We start from the raw sequence: 15,931 nt of genomic DNA on the forward strand, positions 1-15,931 counted from the left end.
TACAGTAAGAAGTGCTGAAATTGCCCCCTCATTTTTGTGGGAGATAAGTAAGCTCCATGAATGGAACAAAAAGCTCCTTATGAGAGCCGGGAGCTTGCTGTGGTAGAATGGGAGTAAAATTTATTCTAATCTGGAAGCTTCATTTCTGGAAGCCTTGGATCCATACCTTACCTCCTTTGCTGTGGGTAGACTGTCGTCTCTACAATCTGTATATATTTAAAAGAACTTTTAAATAGCATTGTAAATGAAAATCTAACTAGACAAAGAAGGGACAGTTGTTGCCTATACCACAGTACCATTAGTAGTAGAAGGCAGCCTAACCCATTATTAAACATAATCTACTGCTGACCACAGACTTGCTCATTGGATGATGGCAAAGTTGTATTGATGGCTAGAATTTCTAGTGTTCAAGGTTTGCTGCACTGCTTTCTGATGGTTGAACTGCATGCTGCCATTGAATACCCTGCTGGTATTATATGAAATTCCCAGTTGTGTAGAATGTTCAAAATACATTGATAGATGCAGTCCTCTGAAACTGTCACCTAGCAATCCCCAGAGTTCTCCTTTCTAGCGATAGATTAATTCTCCTTGCCTCAGTGTTTGAGCTTTTTTGGTAAATTGTGGGGTGCTCATCCCATTCAGAGCATCATTTGGCTTATGGTTATTCCATCTGTAGTGATGGATCTGTGCCCCCTGGAACCATATAAAACAGGCTGAGAAACAAGATAATTGGCTTAAAGATACCTGCTGGGGGAAAGGGCTGCTTAATTGCTTAGGCTGCTTCTGCACAGGGATAATTTCCTGTTGTGGACTTATTTCTATCGTAAATACAAAGGCGCTCACAGTGGCAATGGAACGTTCATACTGGGTAATGTTTCGGTTTTCCCATCCCATTCTCTTGCGTCTGCCATATAAGCACAGCCACCCTGCTGGAAGGCATTTTTAAAAATGATTTTTGTTTTTAAAAAATCCAGCGTAAAGCCTCCCAGCAGCAGGGACTGGGGAATGATGGGTGTGAGGCAGTTGGGAGGAAAATTGTGTCAGTAGGGAAGTTCAGAAATCTGCAACTTCTCATCCAAAAGCATCAGATCAAAGCAGGTTCCTGAGATAAAGGAGGGAAAATTGTAGAAAGTGACAGAAAGGGAATAGAGGAGGATAGCATGTTATGGATGTTCTTTTTTTTTAAATTTTAACTTTTATTTAATACAACCGAATAACCACAATAACTTGAACAACAAATACAGGGAATGATATAACAATTATACAAAATTATTGATTACAATAAAAGAAAAAGAAGAGAGAAAATAAAACATTTCAATCAAATGCTTACTATAGTCAATAAATGTTAAGTATAAGTAGCTTTCACCAAGTGCCGAAGTGACTTATTCCATTTGTGGTACTAAATTTTCAGAATATCCTGATATAAATTGTTAGGAGAAAGTGTTTCAGTTTTATCAACATAATCCAAAAAAGACCACCATTTTTCATAGTAATTGCTTGTAGTAGAATTAGCAGATAGACTCTCAGTTATTTTATCAATTATAAGCTGGTCCCATACTTTCGTATACCAATGATTCAATGTTGGTGGGGACTGGTTTTTCCAGAAAAAAGCAATAGATGATTTTGCTATAGCAAGCAAGTTATTTATTAAGTCACGTTGCGAGACTGATATATTTGTGTTTTGCCAGAGGTTTAAGAATATTAGTTGAGGTTCGAGAGGTACGTCATAGTTTGTTATTAATTTTATTTGCTTTAGTATTTCCTCCCAGAATGCTTTAATTTTAGGGCACTGCCACCATAGATGAGCAAGCATACCAATATTTCCACATTTCTTCCAACACATGAGTGAATAAGTTGAGGTGATAACCGAAAGTTTTTTAGGGGTTAGGTACCAACGTGTTAATATTTTAAACGATTGGAGTTTTATGTTTATTGCTTTGGAGTTTAAAGTAGAAGATGACCAAATTTCTTTCCAATGGTTTTGGAATGTATGGATGTTCTGAAAAATCCCTCTGCAGTTTGAGAGCCAGGCCAAAGCAAATGGTCTGTGTGAAAGCAGCCTTCGTTCACAGCAGTCAGCCAGAATTTCTAGAATAAGGGCCTTACATATCAAGCAGCTTTTATACATAAATGCTCCTACAATCAGCCTGGTAAGCCTTAGTATTACACAGATTCTCCCGTGATCTAGGATGGGACAGTTTGGATCTGAGTTTTTTGCAAGAGTCAGAAATTAACTGGGTACATTATTCCCTATAGGGGAATCTTTCATGGGGGGGTGTCTGTTTTTGGATCAAATAGAACCAAACTGCAGTGGAGTGAGGGCTGGCTGTCCTTTAAAGCCCTCCCTCGCCCCCCAAGTTTCAAGTAAATTGAATCAAAGGGTCCAGTTCTACAGGCCCTGGACAAGGTCCCGCCAGCTACTCTGTTGTTTTCTATGAGGGGAAGCAATCAAATGCGTTCTCCTGGGCAAAGAATCCTTAGCCAAACACATAAGAGCAGCCACTGACTCAGTGTCCTAGAAAGATCTAACACAGCCCAACAAAGCTGGTGAATTCCAGTATAATCAACGTGGCAGCAGAAGCCACACACACTTGGGGGGGAGGGGGGGAATCTCTTGTTGAAGCTGCAGCCAGTTGCAGTGGGTTTTTCCTCTCCTTGCTTTTTGAGAGTTCCTGAGCTGAGGAAATGAGGCAAGAGAGGCAACTATCACAAGTGAATTAGCATCACATGATAGGGAGAAATCAAGTGTCTGTCCAATCACAGTGATTCTCTACTGATTGGACATACAGTTGAGCTCCTTCTAATGTGCCATGCCATTAAACTTTAAGAGTCACATCCCTCTCTCCTTTTCCTTGGGAAACCTCCAAAGGCTGGGAGGCAGGGGAAGCTGCAGCAACCTTGAAATTGGAGCCCTGGTCATTCTAAATAGTTTTTGAATCAACTGGGAATGCCAGTGCTGATCTTTCCAAGAATCCTGGATTTGATTGGGATTCCAGAATAAAAACTACCAGTAAAATATTTTCTTGATATATTTACATAGCAGATATGTTAAATTTTACATCCCTAATTCCAAGTCAGAGAAGCACTTGGAGGCATGAAAGCATTACATGGTGGAAAGGTTGTATTTTAATTGAACTGATAGGTGTTGCTGTAACTGTTCTTGTCTTAAATTGTTGGAAGGAAACATCCCTCAGATCTTTTACAGTACTCATAAAAATGCTTCTGCTGCTTAAATTTCCACCTTTCTCTGTGTGTATGTGTGTTAATTGCACTCCAATTTTCATTTTATAGGATGAAAAGTCACCGAAGGCCAAAGTGAATGATATTTTAGCAGAGATATTTAAGAAAATTGGCTCTAAAGAAAACACTAAAGAGGTAACAGCCTTTATACCAAGTGATAGTGTAGTGGCCTTCTGCCTTCATGTGCATCTGTACTCACAGAGAGCTAGTTTTGGAAAATTCTAGCGCTCTAGCCAGGGTGCTCGTGTTCATTCCCCCCCTCCTCATATGGAGGCAAACTTCAGCAAGTTAAGCAGTATTCTTTAACTTTCTGGTTCAGTTTCCAGTCAGGTAGTAACTTTTAAAAGTGGTTAAGTAACTGGTTCATGCACTTCAAACTGGTTTAGATGCATTTAATGAAGAATAATACAACACTGGTCAATCAGTCTCTCTCTCTCTCTCTCTCTCTCTCTCTCTCTCTCTCTCTCTCTCTCTCTCTCTCTCTCTCTCTCTCTCTCTCTCTCTCTCTCTCTGTGTCAAATGAACAGGAAAGGGAGCTCAAATTGGGGGTGGAGCGTTAGATCCTTTTTTTTAAAAATCCAGTCACTCTGTGACTTTGCCTGAGGCCTTGATGAGTGGCTGCTATAAATATTCCTTTTGTAGATTTTTTTCATATTTTCATTAGAAATTGTTGTTTTTAATATCCCTGTTTATTCTCAAGACATAAAATTTCCCACTTTAAGTATCAAGATTTTTTTTTTTGCTGTAGTTTCGGTATGTCTCATTCTGTTTATGGGACAGTCCAAATAGTTGGGTCTTGAATAATTGTTCATTGTTGTCCTCATTTGTTCTTGGTGTATGTTAAAACAAATCCTTTCTTGTCACTTCCAATGTATTGGAGCTACACAAAGATAGGGGTGTGAGAGAGTCTGAATACTGTGTTCCATGGTGTCAATCCTATGTATTCAGTGACTCTTCAGAGCACAGCAACATCTTGTTTCTTGTTTTATTTCTTCATATGTGACCATTCCAGTTGTAGTTCCTTTGGTTCACTGACAGAGCTTCTCCCCTTCTCAGCTAGATACTTTTCTCTCCCTATTGGTAACACAATCTGTGGAAATTCCTGCAAAACTTGCTGCTTTACATGATAGTATTGCAGTTAACAGTCACCAGATACCTCCCTTTGGACTGAGGACTCCACTTGTAATCCTTGTTAGTTAATAGAAAGGGCACAACATTGTCTGGAAATGCTAGCTGTGCACAGGCCCATGATATCCTTTTTGTCTTCTTCAAGACCGAATTCTTCAGGTAGTCACAGACAATATGTCCACTAACTTCTATATCCACAATCAAGATGGCATAGCCTTTACAATCTTGTGTCATATGTCCACTTATTTCTGGGTCTTGTGGGATAATGATGACACATTTCCCATGTCCAGCCACCTGACAACCATGTAAATACTGGCAAGATGCTTTTAGAAAGGCAGAGGAGATAACTCATGAGTGGGCTGTGCACTTGCCAAGAGTTTGGGATGTGGCTAACAAGTGTCTCTTCTTGGGCAGAGGGGAAAAGGACTTGCAGGCAGCTACATGGAGGGGAGTCCTTTTTTCATATTACAGATTGTCCAAGATCCATTTGTATTACACAGACTACTTTCTGATAGTCTCTTGGTAGGCACATCAGACTTCACTCACCTGAATTGCCTAAGAGGAGGTGGGCAACTTCATTTACAGCAACAAACCACATAGCAATTTGCACTCTCTGTAAGTTGCTGCAGGGCAGAGCTAACAGAGGGATCTTTTCCACACTCTGGAAAGTTGTTCTTGGTACCAGGCAGCTGGCAAGTAGGAAGTGCTACCAGTGCAAATGGACTAGATTGTATATTCTGTCCCACACAGAGCATTGACCTGATCATTCCATTGTTTTGTCCTTGAACACCTCTTGTGTTTTAATAAATCAGGACTGGCCTCATCACTGATGCAATGTACATGATAACGATCACTGGGTTTTTTTTGTCTTGTGGTGTGGTTTTTTTTCTCCTGTGGTGGAAGATTGCCTATCTTTGTTCATTATTTGGTCACGTTCTTCTTCAATGGCCTATAGAACTTATGCCCATCATCAAGCCTCCTGTCCCAGTTTGGAGTCTTTCTCCGGTGGTCCTAGAAGTGGGACAGTCCTTACTTTTGGGGATATAGCTCCTCCTCTCTGAAGGCAGGGTCAGCCAGCTGATTTTGATCCCAGAGGGGAGGGGCTCGTCCCTGGAATCACCAGTCTTTCTAGCCCTGCCATCCGAGCAGGACGTCTTCAGCAATGCTCTGCAGAGCGCAGTGATCCCGATGAAGAAGAAACTGCCAGAGATGAGCCAGGCGTGGCGGCGTGCACCTGTAATCCCAGTCCTCAGCGAGGCTGAGGCCACAGGCAGTGCGGAGCTTGCAGGGGAAAGGAAAGGCCCTACCTCCTACCCCACCCCTATTTTGCTCAGAGTGACGGCAAGCATTAGAGCCAACAGCCCTAGGTTGCTCCTAGGTTCCATGGCCACAACTGCAAAACTCCACCGAGGTTCCCCACCTCAGCCCTCAGACAGCCAGAGGGTGCGGTGTTTGAGTCCGCGGTACCCTGTTGTTGAGACCGATATTATCGGGAACTCCCTCAGGCTTGGAAGGAGCAGCCTCCAGCAGCAGCAGAGGACCTGCTCCAAACCCAGCAGCCCCAACTGAACCGCAGTAAGACTGATCCTGCGGGTAGCGGGGGCAGCGAAAGGAAGGAGGGAAGAGAAAACAGTAGCAGAACCCTCAGAGCCAGCTCGCCCTAAATAAAAGGGAACCCTCCTTTATTTCTCTTTCCTTTCAGCCAGGACTTGTGAGGCGCACTTTCACTTTCATTCCTCCTTCTGGCGGGAAAATTTCTGTTGGCAGAATGTCAGCAAAGGCAGGCCAAGCCACCTCACAGGCCTCAAAGAGCGTAAGCCTGCAGCCTAGACTTTCCAAACTCCCAGGCCTCAGCACCTTCTAGGCCTTTCAACAGGCCAGTGAAAGAGAAATGTCCAAGGGCCTGGATGGCAGAATTCAGCAAAGGCAGGCCTAGCTACTTCCAAGGCCTCAAAGAGCGTAAGCCTGCAGCCTAGACTTTCCAAACCCCCACGCCTCAGCCTCTCCTGGGCCTCTCAACAGGCCAGTGAAAGAAAAATGCCCAGGGGCCTGGATGGCAGAATGTGAGGAAAGGCAGGCCTAGCCATCTCTGAGGCCTCTAAAAGTGCAGGCCTGCAGCCTAGACTTTCCAAACTCCCAGGCCTCGGCCTCTTCTAGGCCTCTAAGTAGGCCAGTGAAAGAGAAAAAGCCCAAGGGCCTGGACCCATCAGGCAAGAATGCCTGGAAAATTTTCTGCTGGTGGTAGGTCAGCAAAGGCAGGCCTAGCCTCCTTCCAGGCCTCAGAGAGTGCAAGCCTGCGGCCTAAACTTGCCCAACTCCCAGGCCTTGGCCTACTCCCAGGCGTCTCAAGAGACTAGTGAAAGGGAGAAGGTCTGGGGTTTGCATCCACCAGGCAAGGAAGCCTGAAATGAGTTGCTGTAATGTTGTGGTTAAGTGCTGGGCCATGAATCATTACCCTGCTGGTTCAATTCCCATAATTACTTGAACTCAGTGGCTGACCTTGGGTAAAAGTCTCAATTACCTAGCGGTTCTGGGGGAATAATGATGATTGTGACCTTATTACAGCCCCTGACTGTGATATCACAGTCCAGGCAAGCCAGATCTCATCAAATCTCAGTACCTCAGCATGGTTGGCCTTGGTTAGTAATTGGATGGGAGACCTCCAAAAAAGACCAGTGTTGCAGAGGCAACTATGACGATGACATTTTCCACCACTAAGGGGAAGAAATTACATGCCCCCCTATTTACATAGTCGCAGCCATGGTTACTGTTTAACAAACGAACTGACATGGCCCAGCATGGAAATAAGGAATTCAAAGAGGTTCTGAAGGCACACCAAAGAAAATAGCCACGGCAATAGCCCCCTCCCCAGATTAAAGAGGAGGCAAGGGGCATTAAGAGTGCATATATCAGTTAAGCCTTCAACCTGAGGATCCTGAGCTATCAGTTTTCTTCCTCAGCCAAGAAGAAAGAGGAGCTGTTAAAAGAAGGGAAAATTCCCTAGCAGGTCTTCCTCAGGAACCGTATCCTAGAAAGCTCCCTAAGGTGATGAGGATCCTGGAGTCTTCTCCCTTAAGGATTAAGGGGTTGGAGAGAATCCTCCCTAGAATCAGGAATAATCCCATCAGGGATTCCCTTCCAGTAGTCTCTCATACTTGTAGAAGTCTAAGAGGGAAACTTTGACAAAACTAACTACTCTTATTTCGATGGTTGTTGTGGGTTTTCCGGGCTGTATTGCCGTGGTCTTGGCAACGCCTGGCTCATTGCCGTGCCAAGACCACGGCAATACAGCCCGGAAAACCCACAACAACCATCGTTCTCCGGCCGTGAAAGCCTTCGACAATACTCTTATTTCCTTTCCCCCCCAAGTCTTATACATTAGATCCAGGGGTTACTGAGAGGATCAAGCCATTGGTGGATGATCTGGTAACCAGCCTGCCGTCTAATCCTGTGCTGCTCGCTGACAAGGACAGACTACCTAGGATACCAGTATCAAGTGGTTTGAATTGCCTATGCGCAGAAAACTGGAAGTTTCCGCTACATCCTTCAGAGCATTGGTGACAGCTGCACTCCTTCCTAGAGTCACATTCTCTCGGGTCTCAGACCTGCCTGCAGTGAGCAGTAAACTCCCGCCAAAGAGCAAAACTAAGAAAATAGCCCTGGCAATATGCTATGTTGTGGTCAACAAGGCCCATGGGTTTCAGGCAACTAGGCACAACACTTATCTTAGAAATTGGAATGTGGACCATTTGCCCCAAAGCCGAAGTAACCACGGTTCCTTTTAAAAATATCAACCTGTCTGGAGAAACTCTAAATAAAGGAAAGCAGACCAAACATCGAGAGGAGGGTGGCACCTTCTCCCTCAACAAATCCGATCAGAACACTAAAGGGCCAAAGAAGGGAATTCAATGTGTCTACACTAAGGCAGCAGGCCCAGTGGTGTTTGGGGTAGGCTTACAATGCTTACAATTAGCTTGGCAGCTAATAATAAGAAATAGGTGGGTGTTGGATACTGTGATCATTGAAATTCAATTCTATGCCACTTGGTCCCTTTTCCCTTAGATCCAAAGGAATTTGGTCAAATAAAATAGACACCTAGGAACAAGAAGGTTGGAATGGAAAGGCTAAAATTTGTCATGACTGCCATTCAGAAGGGAGATTTTCTGGCTTCCATTGATCTCTCAGAGGCACTTCCAACATTGGGCTCTTTCCTTTGAGCTGAAAACGCTACCTATGGTCTTCATCAGAATCATAGTATCACTGATACTAGGCCACAGGGAGTGGCTCCTTTCCATATCCAAATGACATCTTGATCTGTGCACTTCAGAAATGTCTCTTGCCATACCATGGGGCATTAGATCACGAGAGGTCCAAAATAGTTGAATTGCAAGAGATCCTCAAACAGGGAAACAACCAGTGGCTGTACCCCATTCAGTCCCACGATGGTGTCCCACTCAAGGAACCAGAGAGAACAGTGATAACCATGGACATGTCTTGGGGGATGGGGATCCCACACCCAAGGAAGAATGGCATAGGTCATCTGGCTGAAGGACAAATGATCAACAGGGTAAACCTTTTGGAACTCGGAGCCATCAGACACGGTATGGTGGAATCTCAGAATCTTCCCACAGGCCACTATATGTTTATACAGAGGACAACTCTGAGGCGGACTGGCTAAGCCAGAGTGTGATGAACCAAGCAGAATGTATGCTATCTAGAGAGATTCCCCAACTGGTCTAGTAGTTTTCAACAAGGCGCAAGGAGAAGAAACCCTCAAGCCATAGAGATAGATGATGTGAGCAGTAAGCTTCCTTCACATGTCCTGTATGTCTTCCACAGTACAGCTATTGCACAGAGCTGTTCAGAAGATCACACAGTAAAGTGCAGAAGTTGTGCTAATAGCAACCTTCAGGTCCAGAAAGACATGGTCTGAAAACCTGAAGAAACTTTCAAGCATGGATCCCTGGCACCTCCACTGAAGGAGGGCCCATTGATGCAGGGATCAATATGACACCCTTGCCCAGCTCTGACAAGCCTCACAGTGTGGAGGTCGAACACAAGCAGCTAATAGGGTTGGACTAAACAGAAAGCATGATTGGTACTATGCTAGCCTCCAGGAAGAGTTCCATAAAAATTCCTGCCAAGTTCCCAGAAGAGTGTATGGATAGAGTCATGTAATCTTTTGGGGCTAATTAGGGAGTTACTATCCCTCCTTCAAGAGGGATTGAATATGTAGTTGGATCAAGACACCGACAACAGTTGGACTGGTGCTGATTGGTCGTCAATTGTTAACTGAGACTAATGATTATGTATGGTTAATTTCACACTGAAAAAGTTCACAAGTTTTATTGAATGTTCGTTGTTGTACTTTATACCCTGTTTACATAGTTATACAATAAAATATAATTTCAAAAAAAAAAAAAGAGGGATTGAAGAAAATACCAACACCCTTAGACAACCCCAACAATTAGGGGTTCTAGGAAGGGACGTTCCCTTATATATCACCTTCATGGCAATGGATTCTAAAAGGGGACCTCATTGTAGAATCTTCCAAGGATTTGCTGTTTTTTTCCCATGTGAAATCTTAATTTGGTATTGAGAGCATTATACAAAAGATGCCTTGAGCCTATGACCTTGTGTTGCCTAAAGGAACTGACCTTTAAAGCCATCGTTCAGATGAGAATAAAATCAGCTAGACAAGTGTCAGAATGGCCCTGACAAGTGTCAGAAGCCATGCCCTTTCCTCCAAGATGGTAGAGCAAATTAGGAACAAAAACAACTTTCTTCCAAAGGTGAACTTCATGTTTTCATAGGACAGGAGAGATAGTACTTCCCTTCTTCTAATCTAATCCAAAGCACGGGAAGAAAATAAATAAATAAATCTCACTACCTTGATATATGTAGAGATGTGAGATTCCACTTGGGCAGGACTAAGCAGTGTTTCAGAAGTCTGGGATGCTAGTTGTGTGTTTGCAGTAGGTCCTTCTTGGGACCCAGAGTGTCCTTTTCTTGGCTAAATAGGTAAAGCAGAGGGTACATAATTCTGGCATGTCAAGCCAGAGGTCTGGAGATGCCCATAGATGTCAGGGCACGCTCACTAAGGGAAACAGCAACACAGGCAGCCTATAAATCCTTTAGTCGTTAGAAACGATCGATAAGGTGGTCACATGGAAATCAGTATATTCTCTCATCAAGAAACATGGGATAGATAAGTTGTCTTCCCCAGAGACAACCTTTAGCAGAATGGTTCTACTACACACCCTCTAAGCCTGGAAGCCAGACTACCTACCCTGGGGTACATTGCTCTTGTATGTTCCAAAAGTAGGGACTGCCCCATTCCTAGGACCACCAAAGAATGGAAGATTTGTATTCACTTACTGTGAAGCTTCTTTTCTCAGTGGTCCTGGAGTGGGGCAGTCCTGTCCAGCCGAGTTCTTGTGGAGCAGCTTCTAGGATTGGATGAAGAGTTAGGACGATAGTCTTCCAGTGGATTCAAGGAAGGGATCTTTCTATTAAAAAAAAATTGAGGGGAATTATTATTTTCCCTTCTGGTATTGTGATGGGGAGTCAGGGCTTGGGAACAGACTGGTGATTCCAGGGACAAGCCCCTCCCCTCCTGGATCAAAATCAGCTGACTGACCCTGCCTTCGGTGAGGAGGAGCTATATCCCCAAAAGTAAGGACTGCCCCACTTCTGGACCACCGAGAAAGGAAGCTTCACAGTAAGTGAATACAAATCTTCCATTCTTTCTAGTACTGCCCCATGTTATGTATAAACCATTTGACTTCTTCTAACTTAGGTTTTCAGTTGAAAACTACTTTCTTGGTGCCTGTAACTTGCTCGCTTGTTTTATTTATCTATGCTATTTATAGCCCACCTTTCTCGTTTAGACTCAGGGCACATTACACAGTGTAAGTCAATGCAGGCAATGGCTGGGACATTCAATAAACAGTACCACCAAAATTTGAAAACAAGTAGAAATCTAATACAGAGCTAAAACAATGCTGTAAGAAAACATAAGCAAATTGATATGACATTAAACAACATGGAGAATTATTTATTTATTTATTATGTTTTTTAACCTGCTCTCTCCGCAAGCGGGCTCAGGGCGAGGTAAAACATTGAATAAAAAACAACATAAAACAATAAACACAGCATAAAAGCAGCAATCAATAAAACCATTCCAAGATGGACAGTCCTGCACTCCTGCCTGTCAGCCTACAAAAAGGGGAGGTAGTAGCGGACAGATAGATTATTGTACCCTTTTCGGGGCAGCCAGAAGTGGACCCTCCATAACCCCTCATAGAGAGACTGCAACGGGAGAAAGGAAGCAATGGGGCTAGGCTTAATTCTGCAGCTCTGCTGTCAGACACTCCATTTAAACCTACACTTTTCTAGCACTTGCAAGCGGCTAGAAAAGTGTAGGTTTAAATTTCCCACCCTGCCGCATATTTGACCCGATGGGATCCCCATCGGATCAAATAAGTGGCAGGGCTGGAAGTTTAAATGCCTTTCTGGTATGCTCCGAATCTTTACAGAGCATACCAAAGCAGGTCAATAAGCAGGTCAGCAAGAGCATCATTACAGCAACACAGTACACAGTGGTATAGTCAACAGACTCTATCCCTTTTCCAGCACATATCTCTGAACTATTTCCTTACAGCACAGTTGTATTACCTGTGTAAAATCCTTCTGAATAATTTGGTTTTGCATAGTTTGTGGAAAACCAAGAGAGAATGGGAGCTTTCCTGACCTCTTCAGACAGGTCATTCCATAAAATGGGGGCCACCACATTAGGCATGTGGAAGGAAAAAAATTGGCTTTTCCTACTTTGGAATTTCTGAAGCTGGAAAAAAAGTTGGAAATAAGGAATTTCTGGAGTGGCAAGCCGCTTCGGAAATCGCTTATTGACCTGCTTTGGTATGCGCTGTAAAGATTCGGAGCATACCAGAAAGGCATTTAAACTTCCTGTTTAATCTCCTGGCCCTTTCCTCAGCAGGTGAATGGAACGGTGGGGCTTCTTCACCCAGTCACATCGTGAATGGCAGCGGCAAGGCATTCTGTTTCAAACTGAGCGCCTCACTTCTTCACCCAATGCCATCACATTGAATGAAGAAGCGAGGCGTTCAGTTTGCAACTGAACGGCAGCCTTCACGTGATGCAGGCCATCTGAGGCACCGAAAGGGCTCTTTCTCTTCCGCTTGCGCAGCAGGGAAAGGGCCCTTTAAATGCCGGCTGACTCGCAGCAATCCTCAGGTCAGCTGGAGCCAGCTGGGGTTTGAAAGCCCCAAAGTGACCCATACCGCTTTGGGAAGCTTTGATTAGGCATTTCCAAATCTGGCTGGGCCAGATTCAGAAATCCCAAATCTTTACAAATTGGGTCCAATTCGCGTATTTATCCCAAATCAGAAATCCGAATCACACACCCCTACACCATATAGCTTCTATTCACCATGCTAGTGATTTGTACACTGTACCTGTACACAAGAGTCAGCGTGGTGTACTGGTTAGAATGTTGGACTAAGATCTGGAAGAACCAGGTTCAAATCCCCACTCTGCCATGAAAGCTTGCTCATCTTGGATCAGTCATGCACTACCCTACCTTGCACGGTTGTTGTGAGAATAAAATGGAGGAGAGGAGAATTATTCAGGTCATCTTTTGGAGAAAGGTGAGGTACAAATGAAGTAAATAAATATCACAATCTGTCTTTCTTGCTGATCCATCAGGAGGCGAGTTTATGCCTTGATGTAACATTTCTTTCAATGGTGCTGTTTAATTATTTCTTTCTACAGGGTCTTGCAGAGTTATATGAATACAAAAAGAAATATTCTGATGCAGACATTGAGCCCTTCCTCAAAAACTCCTCACAGTTCTTCCAGAGCTATGTAGAAAGAGGGCTGCGGCTGATTGAAATGGAAAGGGAAGGCAAAGGGCGCATTCCTTCTTCTACAGGTAACTTCAGAGCCATTTTGTTGCTGTTCTGGTACCCCTTTTAGAATTCCTTCAACTTAACAGTGATTGCAGAAGTAGTAATGTAATTTTTAGGTAAGGGGCCAAATTGGTGTTATGAAATGCAAGGCATGAAATAACTTTATGTAATAGTTATCAGAGCTACGAAATGGTAATAAAGGCAGTTGGTCATTGCCTGACAGATTTCACACAAGGAACATCCATCCTTGCTTTGGCACTAACAAGGTGAACTGTATTCATGACAGGGAATAGACTGGTAAGTGATGCTTAGGGAACAGTGGATTTCTGATTGGCAAGTCACTTTGAGTAGCAAATTTAAAACTGGGTTTTTAAAAATATATTGGGATTTGTTAGAACACAATTACTTGTGTAAATTTCTATTTAGGAAAGTAAAATATACTCCTATTTAGTTACCTTTGTAATTAGGCATTTGCTTGTTGGGTAAATAACTGAATAGTCAAATAACCTGTTTCTGTATTTGTTATTTTTAGTGCAATTTTGATCCATGTTTGAGATTTTCCCTTGCTATCGGGTCAAGTGTTTTCTTACGAGTTAATCTTGAAGGAGAGGGCTGTATATTTTTATGGTATAGGGCTATATTCTGAAGCAGCTTTATATTGTTGGTGCATTTTAAATGGAATTTGCCAGCAGCATAGAGATGTTCATTTTGTAATCTCAACCACAGATTGTTCATTAATTTTTTAAAATTTAATTTTTACTTCATTTATATTTTGCCTTTTACTGAGCATAAATATTTCCTCCATTAATCCTCACAACAACCTTGTGAGGTAGGTTAGGCCGAGAGTATATGACTAGCCTAAGATTACCCAGCAAGTTTCCATAGCAGAGTGGGAATTTGAACCTGGGTCTTCTGTGTCCTAATCCAACACTCTAGCCATTACGCAATGGTGGCTTTCTGTGGAGATTGCCTGCAATTATTTTAATAATTCTAGTTTCGATATGGAAACAAACAGCTTGTACCTCTGCTATAATGTAAGCATAAGAAGTACTGATTTCATGAAAGGCAAGATTTACCCTTCCTTCAAGAACCTCCGCTTCAGTTCATGGTTCTTCCTCTCCCCTACTTTATTTTCATGGTAGGTTAGACAAAGAGAAAACTGGCTCAAGAACACCCAGTGAATTTCATGGCTAGCAAGGATTTGAACCTGGGTTTCCCAAAGCCTAGTTCAACCCTCTTACACTTCATACGTCACTCATCTTACTCTGCTATACGTAAAATTGCCAGCAGACCTGGAGAAAAATGCCTGTTCCTTAACAGAGGTTAATGAGATATTTGTAGAGATGTGAAGACCTGGAAAAATTCAGAGAAAACACATTTTTTCCTATTACTGTTTACAATTTTTTTCAGATGAAAAATTGGAAAATTTCTGGGAGCACTGGAAAAAACCTATAGAACATTTTCACTTTTAGAATGAAGAAAATGCTTCTATTTGTCACTCAAAATTTCAAATTTTGTTCATCTGCCATTTCACAGTATTGGAAAAAAGAGAAATGTGGGCAAATACTGACAATCCTATTGTATATTTCTTTTTGGAATTAATGAAGTAAAAAAAAGTGTAATATGAAAAAAATTGTGTAAGGTAATCTACAGCATTAGATGATTATTTCAAGTTTTGAAGAATATATATTTAGTTAAATGTAAATTATTGTGGCAATTAATATGCTATAATGTGTTTAATGATTATACATTATTAAAGAGTTCAATCTTTCAGTCTTAGAAATTTAAACTTCCAATCCAAATATGCTAGTAATCCTATCTGTTGTGACTATGAGAGAGTTTCTGTTCAAATAATACACTTCCTTTAGTTTACTACAGAATTTGTTTTGTACTTTCAGCTTCTGTTTTTTCCTACCTTTAAGATAGCAAAAATGTGCTACGGTAACATATAAGATGTGTAGTCTGAAACTCTTTTTCAAGGGCTGGGTATACTTGCAATTTTTATTATAGAAAACTGACTAAATTCCACAAGTGTGCCTAGCAGTACCATTTTGTGTCAGCTAAGTTATAAATGATGTCTTTTACATTGTTAAATTAGTAAAAGGTTTAGCTTTGATAGGGAAGTAAGTATTGCATATACTTCAATTTTTCCCAACATCTGTTTTTCTGGAAAAAACGGTGTTTTGCCTTGGCTTTATCATTTCCAGAAATTTTACATCTTTAGTTACTTACTAGGTGATATTGTTTATTTCCTTGCCATGACAAACTTCAATTGCCTATTTCTATTAAGTCTCTACAACAGGACAAGACATTTCTCTCCAGACCTGCTAGCAACCCTGATTACAGGGAAGCAGGGAAAAAACTGCATAAATCACTGGTGCTTTCTTTCACTGTTTCGATGTGATATATGAAGTGGTTCTCATCCATAACTATCTCTTCATGAGACATTTCTATTGTGAAAGCAAGTAGACTACAAAAGTGGAGTAAATGGAAGCAATCAGACATGTTTTTAACAGTAGATGTATATCTGCTGTTGTGCAAAGTTTGTATAAAGACCTGTATGGAAGTTGCTAACTTGAGACTAGGCCTTTAGAGAAAATGGCTGAACTTAGGTTCAGGTTGTAAGTGTTGTA

General features: G+C 42.2%; 1 protein-coding gene across 1 annotated transcript in view; it reads left to right on the forward strand.

The window, feature by feature from the left end:
* The window catches only part of CKAP5 (cytoskeleton associated protein 5), a 124,713-nt gene that overhangs the window by 105,407 nt on the left and 3,375 nt on the right, over positions 1–15,931 (forward strand). Inside the window, exons 41-42 of the mRNA XM_054971137.1 lie at positions 3,292–3,375; positions 13,162–13,321. Coding sequence (XP_054827112.1) covers positions 3,292–3,375; positions 13,162–13,321 — 244 coding nt within the window. The remainder of the gene's footprint in view (positions 1–3,291; positions 3,376–13,161; positions 13,322–15,931) is intronic.

This window comes from Eublepharis macularius, chromosome 2 (genome assembly GCF_028583425.1).
Source record: "Eublepharis macularius isolate TG4126 chromosome 2, MPM_Emac_v1.0, whole genome shotgun sequence".
NCBI classification, from domain to species: domain Eukaryota; kingdom Metazoa; phylum Chordata; class Lepidosauria; order Squamata; family Eublepharidae; genus Eublepharis; species Eublepharis macularius.